Below are 13,173 nucleotides of genomic sequence, written 5' to 3'. Positions count from 1 at the left end.
ATTTTTCAAATTAACTTTGTGAATTGAAGGCGTATGCACAGCCATGTTTTCTGCCTTATTTATTTTGTTGGTCGTCCAGATGGTGCCCTCTGTTCCTTGGGATGGTTCATTTTAGCCTCCAACTCTCTTAAACAATTAGAGGCTTTAATTAAGATGGTATTAACGTTGATAACGACTTTGATTTTATGCAATTTTTGGCTCTCTGGTTGTCCAAAAGACCAGAGGCAATGCGTTGTAGTTTCTCTGCAGGTTTCAGATGAGGGAGAAATGGGATTTTGAAAATGCAGGACCGGCCTTGATGCAATTTCAAGGAGGCGCCACAAGATGGGAGTGTAAGCGGGACTGACCATCGGCCTGCCCGGAGCCTCTCTTGACAGACGCTCGGCGAGTAGCGGAAGCGGAAACGTTACGCGGGGCGCTTTACGGTGGCCGAGAGGATGCCGCGAATGTGTCAGTAACGAGTCGAGAAGTCCTCCCCGGAGGTGTAGGAACATCGTTTTTCTCGTCCAGCTCCCCGAGTCTCGAGGGGTACCCGGCAGCGTCACCATGGTGAAGGAGCAGTTCCGGGAGACGGATGTGGCCAAGAAAATGTAAGCCGGAGCAAGACCGGCCAGAGGGCTGGGAAAGGAGGGGCAGAGGGCTCCGAGGTCAGGGCCCCAGTCCGGGGGGTTCAGGCGAGGGCCAGGTGGGAGGTGTGGGCAAAGGTCGGGACTGCCAGGGTAGGGCCAGGGATGTCGGTCGCGCAGAGAGCGTTTCAGCGCCGGGCACCGCCGCCGGGGGTCCCTGGGCGAGGGCGGCCCGTGGCGTGGGCGTGGCGACGCCCACCCGGGGGGCCGAAGCTCCAGTTCCCCCGGGGTCGGACGAGGACCCCTTTCTTCCCGCGAGTCTCGCCACTGCGGCGTGGGGAGCCCCCGGGGGCAGGGACTTGGCTGCAGAGCACGTGACAGGCCGGGAGGCAGGGTTGCTGGCCAGAGGACGGCCTTGGCACTGGAGGGCTGAACCACCGGGCAGGAATAGCCTTCCGGGAGGGAGGCCGCTGTTCGGGGCCTTCCTCAGAGCTTACTGATGAGGCCATGGCCCCTCCTAGAGCCCCCGGTAGGAAAATGAAACCCCTCGTTCTGGCAGCAGACGTCTACTGAAGAAGCAACTGCGCGAGGCCCAGTGAGAGCCTTGGAGCTCCCACACTCATTAAGACTGTGAAAGGGGTTCAGGCAGAAGGAAACAGACCAAACAGCTTTCCAGGAGCCTGCTGGAGGGAGAGTGGGAGATGAGAAGGAAACAGGAGACGCGAAGCTGTGTTCCAGAGTCAGCTTGCAAGCAGTGAGGGGCCTTTGAAGGGTTTTCATTAAGCAGGGAAGTGGCTTGATCAGAGTTGTGGGAAAGATCTCTTGATTCGAGAGGACGGAATAAGAGGGAGACCTTGGGGGCCACTGCAGGAATTCAGGCAGAGGGTGAGGACGGCCTGCACCAGAGTGGCAGGCGTTGGAGAGAAGTGGATTCCAAAGGGGTGTCGGGTATACAGTTGGTATCAGGTAAGGGAGAAATTAGATGACACACAGAATTTCTTGCTTGTGCAGCTGTGTAGATGGTTGCCATTCACTGAAATGGGGAACATGTGCCTTGCCTGGATGAATCTTCCCAGGCTGTCTCTCCAAATCTGTCCTGGCCTCTCACAACCACCCCAACCTCCCCCTGTATTGAGATGTAATCTGTTCTCACAAAGCAACCCAAGTGACTCTATTAAGATGCAGATCACATCCCTGCCAGTTCAGTTTAAAATCTAGCAGCACCCAGCCAGTGTGGCTCAGTGCCATGAGCAAGGTCCCATGCACCGAGAGGTCCCAGTTCAATTCTGGTCAGGGCACATGTCCCTCTTGTAGGCTCCATCCCCAGTGAGGGGCGTGCAGGAGGCAGCCGATGAATGTTTCTCTCTCACGATGTTTCTATCTCTCCCTAAAAAAAAATCAATAACATTTTATAAATAAATAAAATAAAAATAAAATCTAGCAGCTTTCTATTGCACTAATATTTAAATTCCCTACCATAGTTCCTGAGCCCTACATGACCTGGTCCCTGCACACCTCGCTGATCTTGTACCATTAGCTTACTATGCTCTAGTATACAGCTTTCATTTGGTTCCTTGAAAATGCCAAGCTTGCCTGGCCGGGTAGCTCAGTTGATTAGAGCATCATCCTGTTACACCAAAATTGCGGGTTCGATCCCTCATCAGGGCACATACAAGAATCAACCAATGAATGCGTAAAGTAGTGGAACAACAAATCAATTTCTCTCTCTCTGTCTCTCAGTCAATAAATAAAAAAACAAAAAAAAAACACCTTTATAAAAAAGAAAGAAAGAAAATGCCAAGCTTGTTCTGGTCTTAAGACCCTTGCCTTATTTATGCTGTATTTCAAATGCTCAACCACCGGTCATCTAATTGCTGGTTCCTTCTTGTTAAAAATTCGGCTTAAGCCCTGGCTGGTTTGGCTCAGCGGTTGGAGCGTCGGCCTGCGGTACAGAGAGACCCGGGTTTGGTTCCCGCTAAGGGCATGTACCTCGGTTGCAGTTTGTCCCCGGCCCTGGTTGGTCGTGCGGGTGGCAGCCACTCGATGTGTCCCTTCATATCGATGTCTCTCTCTCTCTCTCTCTCTCTTTCTCTCTCTCTCTCCCCCTCCCCCTCCCTCCCTCCCTCCAGCTCTATCTGAACAAAAAATGGAAAAATGTCCTCGGGTGAGGATTAAAAAAAAAAAAAAATTCAGCTTAAAAATCAATTTTACAGAGAGACTTTCTGACCACGCAACATAAAGTAGGCTCCTCACACTCTACCACTTCACATCATTTTTATTCTCTGCATGTATCAGCTTATTATCTGTCTTGCCCACCCCGAACTGTGAGCTCCATGTTGGCAAGGACCTTGTCTGTTTTATCTAATCTGTGTTCTCAGCCCCTCAAGATGGTGCCTGGCACATTGTAAACACCTAATTTGGGGGGGGGGGGGTGAAGGGAGGAACAGATTTAGGAGAGAAAATATTGGGTTCTGTTATAGATGTCGAGGCGCCTGTGGGATATCCAAGTGTAGCTGTACAGAAGAGGTGTCTATATGGTCTCCAGCTGAAAAAAGTAGCTGGCCTACAGAACAAGATTAGACAGACATCAGCATATACTCAAGTATTGTCACAGTCATTCAGGAGGAATGTATAGAATGAAAAAAAAAGAGGATGAGGGTTATAACCCCAGGTGGAGAGAGAGGCCAATATTTAAGAGATGACAATAGAAGAAGAGACCACAAAAGCAACAGCCAGAGAAGGGAAGAAAACTCAGGGAATATGGTGTCACCAAAGCCATGAGAAGACAGTATTTCAAGATAAGGGGGCAGGGAGGCAATAACTGCTAATGCTGCAGCTAGGTAAAATGAGAATATTCTTATAGATTTAGCAGCAAGCAGGTGGACCTGGTGACCTTAGTGAGCACCATTTCATTTGATAGAGTGGGAACAGTTCCAGCAGGATGAAGGAAAAAATGAGAGGTTTGAAAATAATGGGGTAGCATAGCCTAGAGAGAATTGGAAGGATATGGCTGGTTATGGTGGGTTACATAGGTAATCACCATTTTTGTAAGTGGTTTTGATGTAATTGCTTCCTTGTTTCTTGTCAGAAGCCACATCTGTTTCGGGATGAAGTCGCCTGAGGAGATGCGCCAACAGGCGCACATCCAGGTTGTGAGTAAAAACCTGTACAGCCAGGACAACAACCACGCCCCCTTGCTGTATGGGGTGCTTGACCATAGGATGGTAAGACCTCTGCCCCTGCTCGGTTCCATGTGTTTTGACTTGCTAATGAAACTGGCCACTTACCAGATTGATAGAAATAAGGACTTCTTTCCAGCCACCCTGTTCCCCTGCACATCGCAGGGACTCCAGCCCTTGGTCATTTGGGTGGGAATACACTTTAGCTTCCCAGGAGATTCTGGTTCTGAGTCACTTGGCCACTTGTGAGGACTGGTCTCCACTTTGCTGTCTGGTAGTCTTCATTGATTATTGGGTGTGCTTTTATCCGAAGGGTACGAGTGAAAAGGACCGTCCTTGTGAAACCTGCGGGAAAAACTTGGCTGACTGTCTGGGTCACTACGGATACATTGACCTGGAACTGCCATGCTTTCATGTGGGCTACTTCCGAGCAGTCATAGGCATCTTACAGGTAAGCTGTGCGTGTTCCTACCCCAGGCATGAACTTGGGAGTTACCGATTAGGGACATTGGAGTGAGCTTAGAGAATTGTGAGAGGAGGGAGACACATCTATGGGAAATTTTTATACTAAACACATAATATTTTATCTTCAATAAATTAAATTGTTTAAGGATTCTTTATTGGTTGAATTTCCTTGAGTGGCTGGTAGATAAACATTGTGAAAGAAAATAATAAAATAATAATTCATGTGATACAGAAAACACAGAGAAAAAAGCTAGAAGTCCTCCCAGCCAGCTGGGACTGGCTAGCATTCTCATGAACGCAGGCTGCCTTTCTGTGCAGATCTTCATTAACTCCGTGCATGTGCTCACTTAGTTGAGTGACCTGGGCAAGGGGGTGGGTGCCATTTTAAAAAGAAAATAGTTGTTTCATCCTCTTATCCTTTTATCTGTTTTAATCTTTAAAAGATGATCTGCAAAACTTGCTGCCATATCATGCTGTCCCAGGAGGAAAAGAAGCAGTTTCTGGATTATCTGAAGAGGCCTAGCCTGACCTACCTCCAGAAGCGAGGACTGAAGAAGAAAATCTCTGATAAATGCCGAAAGAAAAACATCTGCCATCACTGTGGCGCTTTTAATGGTGAGCAGAATGCAGGAGAGGTTTGCAATAACCCTTTTCATTCATTCTTTTCTGTTTAGCTTATTTTATGCAGTGTTACAAGTCAACTTTTTTTTTTTTTTTTGCAAATCAGGCTATAGAACCCAGCAATTGATGCACAGTTAGGAAATGCACCTCCTATCTTTTTTTTTTTTTTTTTTATTTCTCACTCAAGGATGTTTTGGTCCTGTTTTTGTTTTGTTTTGTTTTATTTTTAATTGACTTTTAGAGAGACAGAGAAACATCTATATTAGAGACATCAATCAGTTGCCTCTCGTACACACCCCCTTGGGGATTGTAGCTGCAACCTAGACATGTGCCCTGACCACAAATCAAACCTGCAACCATTCTGTGTACAGGATGATGCTCCAACCGAGCCACGCGGCCAGGGTGCACCTTTCATCTTTCATTGCTGTAGCAATTTTAGCAACGTTGTTAACATTTACCAGGCTGCAGCCTCAGGCCAGCCTAATCAAGAACCTAATTGATTTAACCTCGATAAATAAATTCTTGTAGGTACTGTGAAGAAATGTGGATTACTGAAGATAATTCATGAGAAATACAAGACCAACAAAAAAGTGGTAGATCCTATTGTATCAAATTTCCTTCAGTCTTTTGAAACTGCCATTGAACATAACAAAGAAGTGGAGCCCCTGCTAGGGAGGGCACAGGTGAGCCTGATATGCGGGTCCACCCTCTTCCTGCCTCCCCTCCTCCCCCTCCCCCTCCAGGTCTTACAGGCACTGTGTCTCTCCACCCTCTGATATATACACCTTCCAAAATGAGAAGTCCAATGAAGTTAGATCTCCAGGAATACTTCCTGTGAGCACTAAGTTAAATGTGGCCTAGCCTTGTAACTAACAAGTTTTCAGCTGTCCAGGTAACATGGTACATCTTTATTGTAAAAGATTACATAGTGCATAAACTATTTCTCGTGTAGATAACAAGACATAAGAAATTGTAGGTGATTCGCATTGCTGTACTTTAATTGGCACAAACTTAACCAACAGAACTATATGAAGTGTGTTGTTTTCACCTTGCTCTGAGTTTGATTAGTTCTTAATTCACATAGTACTGTCTAGAATTGATACCATATGAAACTAACAAATTAGGTGAGTGGGTACTGAGTATCAGACTCTATCAGACCTGTGGTGGAGCATCAGGAACTGCGACGTACCGGGTCTGTTCTCAAGGATCCCACAGTTTAGATATGTCAATAGCCATTAATCTGTGAAAGATAACTAATATCATAGGCCTCCATGCTGTCACAAGAATGCCAAGGACAGTAAGTTCAGTGGGAAATCAAAAAGAAAATGTCACCTTGGATTTGGTTAGGGAAAACTATAGGGAAAGATGTGGTTTTATCTGGTTTCTTAATGTCAGTAAGGTTTATTTATTTATTTATTAAATATTTTTTCTTGATTGATTTTAAAGAGAGAGGAAGGGAGAGGGAGGGAGAGATGGAGAGAGAACATTGATTGGCTGCCTCCTGCATGCCCCCCACTGGGGATTTGGCCCACAACCTGGGCATGTGCCCTGACTGGGAATCGAACCAACAACCCCTTGGTGCATGGGTTGATGCTCAACCAGTGAGCCACACTGGCCAGGCTGTCAGTAGGATTTAAAGAGTAATGGACAGTGAGCCCGGGATGTCCAGGTGACAGTGTCTAGGCTCATTCTGAAGCTGAGGCTCTGAAAGACCAGAACGTGATAGAAAAGCATCTCGCATTTAGTGACTGCTATTCCACACAGGCCCTGTTCCAAGTTCTTTAGATGGATTAGCTCGTGCAGGGTGGGGCAAAAGAAGCCTTGCGGCTTTGAGTACGGAAACACGGTTTGTTCTTGTATTGTTATTTACTTATTATTGTCTTATTTTCCATATAAACAACTGTAAACCTGCTTTTGCCCCACCCTGTACTTAATCTTCAGCTGAGACAGCATTGCCCAGGATGACAGAGTGAGAGCTAGCACTCTGCCAAGACAATTGGCCCGCAGGCCCCAGACAGCCAACTGAGGCCGCTTCGCAGGGACCTCTTGCTCGGGGCATGCGGGCCAGTGAAGGTTTGAACAGGGAGGGACACAATGAATAAATGGCGAAAGTTTAGAAGAATTTGGCTGCTTTTTAAAAGACACCACGACAAAAGGGAAAAGGCAGATCATCAACTGGGAGAAACAGTCACAATTCATAATCTAACAAAAGACTCTCATAGCCAGAACATAGGGAACAGTTTTTACAAATCACTAAGGAAAAAAAACACCTGATTTTAAAAGGTGGGAGCAATACTTGAATTGGCACTTCATAAAAGGGTATATTCAGATGACCAATAATAAATGAAAAGTTGCTCAGTGTTATTGGTCATCAGGGAAATGCTAATTAAAACTGTATACCCGTACCCTCCCAGAAAAATTAAAATGTAAAACTGAAAACCAAGTTTAGGGAAGGATCTGTAGCAACTGGCACTCATGATGGTGGAAGTGTAAATGTTACTACCACTGAACAACAGTTTGGCAATTTCTTACAACTTACCATATGACCTGGCAATTTTGCTTTTAGGTATATACTAAAAAGAAATGAGTGCGTATGTATGTGCACAAAAATATTTTTACAAAAATGTTTACTACAACCATTTTAGTAAAAGCCAAAATTGGAATCATTCCAAATGCCTGTCAACAGGAGGATAAACAAATTGTCACAGAGCTGCACAATTGGATATCCTGCAATGAAAGAAATGAACTTCTGACACAAACCTGGCTGACTCAGAATCCTGCTGGGAGAAAGAAGCTGTATACAAAAGAGTGCATAGCATATGGTTCTATTTAGATCAAGTCCAAGAACAGGCTGGACTGCTCTGTGGTAATAGATGTCAGGAGAGCCATTACCCTGGGATGAGGGCAGGGCACTGCCTGGACAAGGAGCATCAGGGTGCTTTCTGGAGAGATGGAAATACTCTAGATGTTGATCTGAATGGTGCTGTATGTGCATGCAGGTGTATGCATGTAAAGGTTAAAATCTCTAAGATTTGTACAACTTACTGTGTATAAATTATGCTTTGAATTGGAAAAAAAGGGAGAAAACCAACCCTGAACCTGGGTAGTGATAGTGGAGCTAGAGGCCAGAGTCATCATATACAGTAAGAATGGACAGGAATGGATGACCAGCCACTGTAGAGATGGATGTGAGAGAGAGTGATCAGAGGTGAGGGTGTGCCCAAGTGTGGACATCGGGGAAGGAGTTGTTCTGGAAATGGGGAGGGGGCAACAATGATTCATTCAGGTGGAGATATCTTTAAGTAATTAGAATGAAGCCACTGCAGAGGAAGTCAAGTTGATCGTGTCCTTCAGCATGACGGGGGCACTCTCCAGGCTGGTGGCCATGTAGACAGCTGTCAGGGGCTGGCAAGCAGCCTCGGTCTGCTCGCATGAGGGCTCCTGGGTTTTCTGGGAGCAGCCTTACTTGCATCCCCTCTGTAGTCACTGCCACTCTCAGCTTAGCGTCCCTGACATGTCATCAGCACTTTTTTTCCCCTGCTGGCTCTCTGCCCAGAACCTTGGCCACTGTCCTGCTTGCCGAGGACTCTGGCACTCTCCACAGCAGCAGTGATTCTCCTCTAGGACCAGGGGCATCTCGTTTGGGAAAGTCTGCTCAATGACTTGGCCTAGAAGGTAACTTCCTCTATTAAGAGTCATTTGTCTAGTGTATTAAGCTGGGCTCTTGGGACATTCTCCAACTCCAACCTCCCTAGAGGTGGTTTATGGTAGTGATTTCAGATTTTGACTTTGGGGTCAGACAGACCTGAGAGTAGAGCCCAGCTTCACCACTTACCTCTTCTCTGACCTTAGACACATGACCCAACCTGGACCTCAGTTTCATCAACTGTAAAACACGGATTACAAGAATATCTGCTTTAGGGCTTTTGTGAGGATTAATTCCAGATCAAGTGCTTAGCACAGTGCCTGGCACTTAGCAAGTGCTCAGAGCATGTCACCCAGTTGCAGTGGTAGTTATCACTGCTACAAACATTCCTATAGTGACAGTCATGATGAAGACAGGTGAAGTTTCCTCCCACCTCTGCTGTGTGCTGAGACGCATAGTGTCTCTTCAGTTTAGTGAAACCTCCCCCCCCCCCCCATCACCCGAATCCCCATCCCTTCGCTGCTTCCATGCTGCCTCCTCTGCTGTCTGGATCCCCTTGAGGTCTCAGCCTTGCCTCAGCCATGTGTACATTTTCTGTGCCTTGTATAACGCTTACGCCCTGTCTTGTATTTTTGGAGGTTTCTTCTGCTTAAGCTTGATTTGTAAAAAGATGCATTTTTCTGAGGTCGTGTTTGATGCCAGTCATGGTGCTTGGAGCATAGCAGGGCCTCTGAGATCATTAGATCGTCCTAGTTCACTTACTTTTCAGGAATGTGGAACCCCATGCCTTTAGGGCAGCACAGTGTGGTTGAGTCTGGGTTATGCACTCATTTGGGAATTGAACAGAACCTCTGGACTCTATCCCTGGGAGACTAATGTATATCCACTCCCAATTTTAATGCAAATCCCGGGGTTGGTAGACCTGCAGACCAAAGTCCCTCCAAGATGCCATCAGTCTTATCTTCCCCCAAGTAAAAAATGTATTCCCAACGTCCCTGGCACACTGAGTGACAGTCTGCTCCGGCTGACATCCTTCTAGCCATGTTCCCTCACTACCATCCGAAGCAGCCCACACTTAATCACCAGAGTTCTAGCTGCTAGGTTATTGTACCCTGTACAAAACTGAGTCCTTGCCCTGGCTGGTTTGGCTCAGCAGTAGAGCGTCGGCCTGCAGTCCACAGAGACCCGGGTTCGGTTCCCGCTAAGGGCACATACCTCAGTTGCAGTTTGTCCCCGGCCCTGGTTGGGTTGTGCGGGTGGCAGCCACTCGATGTGTCCCTTTCACATCAATGTTTCTCTCTTTCTCCCTCCCCACTCTATCTGAACAAAAAATGGAAAAATGTCCTCGGGTGAGGATAAAAAAAAACAAAAACTGAGTCCTTCTCTGCTATCTTTGCATGGGTCCCTGATTTCTGCTTCCTGGTGCTAACAGAAGAAGGCACCAGCCTCCTCCAGTGCCTCTTAGGAGCCGTTGTTAATCATTCTCGGAGTAGCTGCTCTTGCAGAGAAATGGTTTCCAGGCTCTTGCCAGTCCTCCCGCCCTCCCTTGATGTTCTTGCCTGGCACTGACTGGTACTGCAGGTGATGGCTGGCCTTCATCCCCTTCCTAGAACGCGATTTTAGATCCTCCTCCTTAACTGCTTCCGGTGGTAGTGAGGTGCCCATTGCTAGGAGACAGGAAAACTGAGCAAGGGAATTCTTTTCTGGGCAAGATGGGGATTGGAAAATCTCCCTTCTCCCCAATCTCACTGCCATTTCCTCCAGGATGGGACCACACAACTCTTTCTTGCGGCACTGTTCTAAGGGCAGTGCCATTCAGACATTTCTTTCTTAACTCTGTTCCTTGCTTGTAGCATATGTTCGCAGTCACACGATCTTTGGTCCCAAGAGAAATGAATAAGCAGCAACAAGACAAAGCTGACCATTCTTACCTTTGATCTTTGAATACCTCGATAATTTGCCTAGTTTTTATGAGTAAATTATTACAGCATGGCACTTCTATTAAATGAAGTTAATACAGACCGATATAAGTTCACTGCAGAACATTTAAATGTAAAAATAGATGCAAAACGATTATAATTCCACTCACTGAAAGACAGCACTGTTAAAGCCTTGTAACTTTCCATCTCCTCTTTTCTGCATAGATGGCCATCCTGAATGAGGTCACATTATACACATGTACCGTTTGTGAGGACCTTTCAAGGCAGGTCGTGTTTTGTTTAATGGCTTCGTAGTTTTCCATCTATGGATGTACCATTATTTTATCTAGACAGTAACCTTTCAGGCAGTTTCCAACTTCACTACTTTAGTGAACAGCTTTAGTGAACATCCTTGTAGCTGAATCTTTGTGTTAATTTTTTAAATCATGAGACTTGGAATTGTTGGTTTAAATAATGAGAATAAGAGGCGTGCATATTTTAAGGGCTCACGCAACATAGCATATTAACAGAAATCTCTGTCATCAATTAATACTCATTCTAAGTGGTGAATAGGCTAGAGAGCATGGAGAAGTCAGCCCTTGCCCAAGACATGAAAAATCAACATACGTCTTTTCATTCCACAGGAAAACTTGAATCCCTTAGTAGTTCTGAATTTATTTAAGCAAATCCCAGCTGAAGATGTTCCTCTTCTTCTGATGAACCCAGAAGCTGGAAAACCCTCCGATTTGATTCTCACGCGACTTTTAGTGCCCCCCTTGTGTATCAGACCCTCCGTTGTAAGTGATTTGAAGTCTGGCACCAATGAAGATGATCTGACAATGAAACTGACAGAAATCATTTTCCTAAATGACGTCATTAAAAAGGTCAGTGCTTCCCATTAGCACTGGTAAGCCCTAAGTTTTAGAGTTTATCTATGCAAATCCTTGTGATTAAGGAAGTCAAATTGACAGGGCTGGTTTCTTTTCATCCTCTGCTGATTTTTAGCATCGGATATCAGGAGCTAAGACCCAGATGATCATGGAAGACTGGGACTTCTTGCAGCTGCAGTGCGCCCTCTACATCAACAGTGAGCTCTCCGGCATTCCCCTGAACATGGCGCCCAAGAAGTGGACCAGGGGTTTTGTCCAGCGCCTAAAGGGAAAACAGGGTATGCTGTCAACAAAATGTGTGGGAGACAGTCGACTGCCTTCGTTTGTTTGTTTTCGAATGCATGCCCAGCTTGTCTAATTGGAGATCACAGACTTTCCTTTGTTTTTCTGCTCATATTGCCCCCACATGGCACACTTTGTGCCATGGGGGCCTGTGACACATTTTTATTTATTTAGGTCGATTTAGAGGCAATCTCTCAGGAAAGAGAGTGGATTTTTCTGGTAGAACAGTCATCTCACCTGACCCCAACCTCCGGATTGATGAGGTAGCTGTGCCAGTTCATGTGGCCAAAATTCTAACTTTTCCTGAGAAAGTAAGTACCATTCAGCTGCTTGATTCTTTGTTTTAATCCAGTCTTTTATAATATATTTTAAGATTCCAAACAACAAGACAGTGGAAGATCCCCAGTAACCCCCCAACCCACAGTTTGTTGTGTGTTAGTATGTGTATCTTTCCAGTTTGTTTCATGTTTTATACATCTATCACCATATGTAATATCTACAGCATGTACAACCAAAACTGTGTATGTACTCATAAATATGTTAAATATACTATTTTGCAACCATTTTTCCAACCATCATCTTTGACATCTTTCTGTATTGCTTCATACCTCATGATGTAAAGTAACTATCTTGAGATGGATTTTTATTTTTGAAACCTTAGAATCACTGAGTCAGGTATTGAATATTTTAAGGCTATTGATGCATAACCGGCAAGACTGCACCACTTCACCCTCAATTCACACTCATCAGGAGTGTAAAATATACAGTACCTTTTTTTTTTAACTGAGATGTACAAGGCCTAGTAACAAGAGGATATTAATTGGCTTTGCCTTTGAGATTCATTTTTAGCCCAGATCATAGGTGGTTCCGATAAAACTTGTGTCAAGTGTCCTCAGTTGCATTGCTGATGACCCAGAGTTTCCTGTTCTGAGATGGTGTTCTAGGAGACTCGTCCAGAGATTGTGGGACCCAGCGATGCAGACCAGAGCCTCTGTGCTGGTGTCACAGCTTTGAAACCGTAGAAGCCCATGGTAAAGCATCGCAGAGGTAGTTGCGACCTGTTTTTAGGATCACAGTGTGTGCTGGATGTTCTCACGGATAAGTCTAGCCCACTGATTTTTCTGATGGGGATACCAAAGGCCAGTGAAGGGCTTGGCCATGTCATCCAGTGAGTGCGTGACCAAGTTCAGACGGGAACCTATGCCCCTGTGTGCCAGGTCATTGTCATTATACTCAAGACCCTCGGCACCAGGATGCGCCAGGACACTGCTGCTCTTCTTCCCAGAACCACACAGAAAGTAAAGATTGAGTCACAATTCAGTATAGTGAACAACTGATAGAAGTATAAGAAGTATAATCTAATAGTATATATTGTGGTCCTGCAGGTAAACAAAGCAAACATTAACTTTTTGAGGAAATTGGTTCAAAATGGACCTGAAGTTCACCCAGGAGCCAATTTCATCCAGCAGAGACACACACAGATGAAAAGGTGATGCTTTTAGTTTGGTGTAACTGCCTTCTCGTGACCACGCTCACTGTTCCATACTTAACCACAGAATTCAGTCCAAAGTACAGTTTTTGGGATATCACATGTGGAAAATATGT

At 45.6% G+C, this 13,173-nt stretch overlaps 1 protein-coding gene across 1 annotated transcript in view; it reads left to right on the top strand.

Moving 5' to 3' along the window:
• The first annotated feature begins 437 nt into the window (after nt 1–437).
• The window catches only part of POLR3A (RNA polymerase III subunit A), a 60,541-nt gene continuing 47,805 nt past the window's right edge, over nt 438–13,173 (top strand). Inside the window, exons 1-9 of the mRNA XM_036264938.1 lie at nt 438–590; nt 3,655–3,790; nt 4,059–4,196; nt 4,654–4,825; nt 5,360–5,514; nt 11,041–11,280; nt 11,402–11,564; nt 11,743–11,879; nt 12,954–13,057. Of these exons, the coding sequence (XP_036120831.1) occupies nt 547–590; nt 3,655–3,790; nt 4,059–4,196; nt 4,654–4,825; nt 5,360–5,514; nt 11,041–11,280; nt 11,402–11,564; nt 11,743–11,879; nt 12,954–13,057 (1,289 nt within the window). The 5' untranslated portion in view covers nt 438–546. The remainder of the gene's footprint in view (nt 591–3,654; nt 3,791–4,058; nt 4,197–4,653; nt 4,826–5,359; nt 5,515–11,040; nt 11,281–11,401; nt 11,565–11,742; nt 11,880–12,953; nt 13,058–13,173) is intronic.

The sequence above is a fragment of the Molossus molossus genome, unplaced genomic scaffold (genome assembly GCF_014108415.1).
Source record: "Molossus molossus isolate mMolMol1 unplaced genomic scaffold, mMolMol1.p scaffold_m16_p_17, whole genome shotgun sequence".
Classification (NCBI taxonomy): domain Eukaryota; kingdom Metazoa; phylum Chordata; class Mammalia; order Chiroptera; family Molossidae; genus Molossus; species Molossus molossus.
The sequence above is the reverse complement of the archived record's forward strand: the minus strand, read 5'-3'. Positions and strand labels throughout refer to the sequence as shown.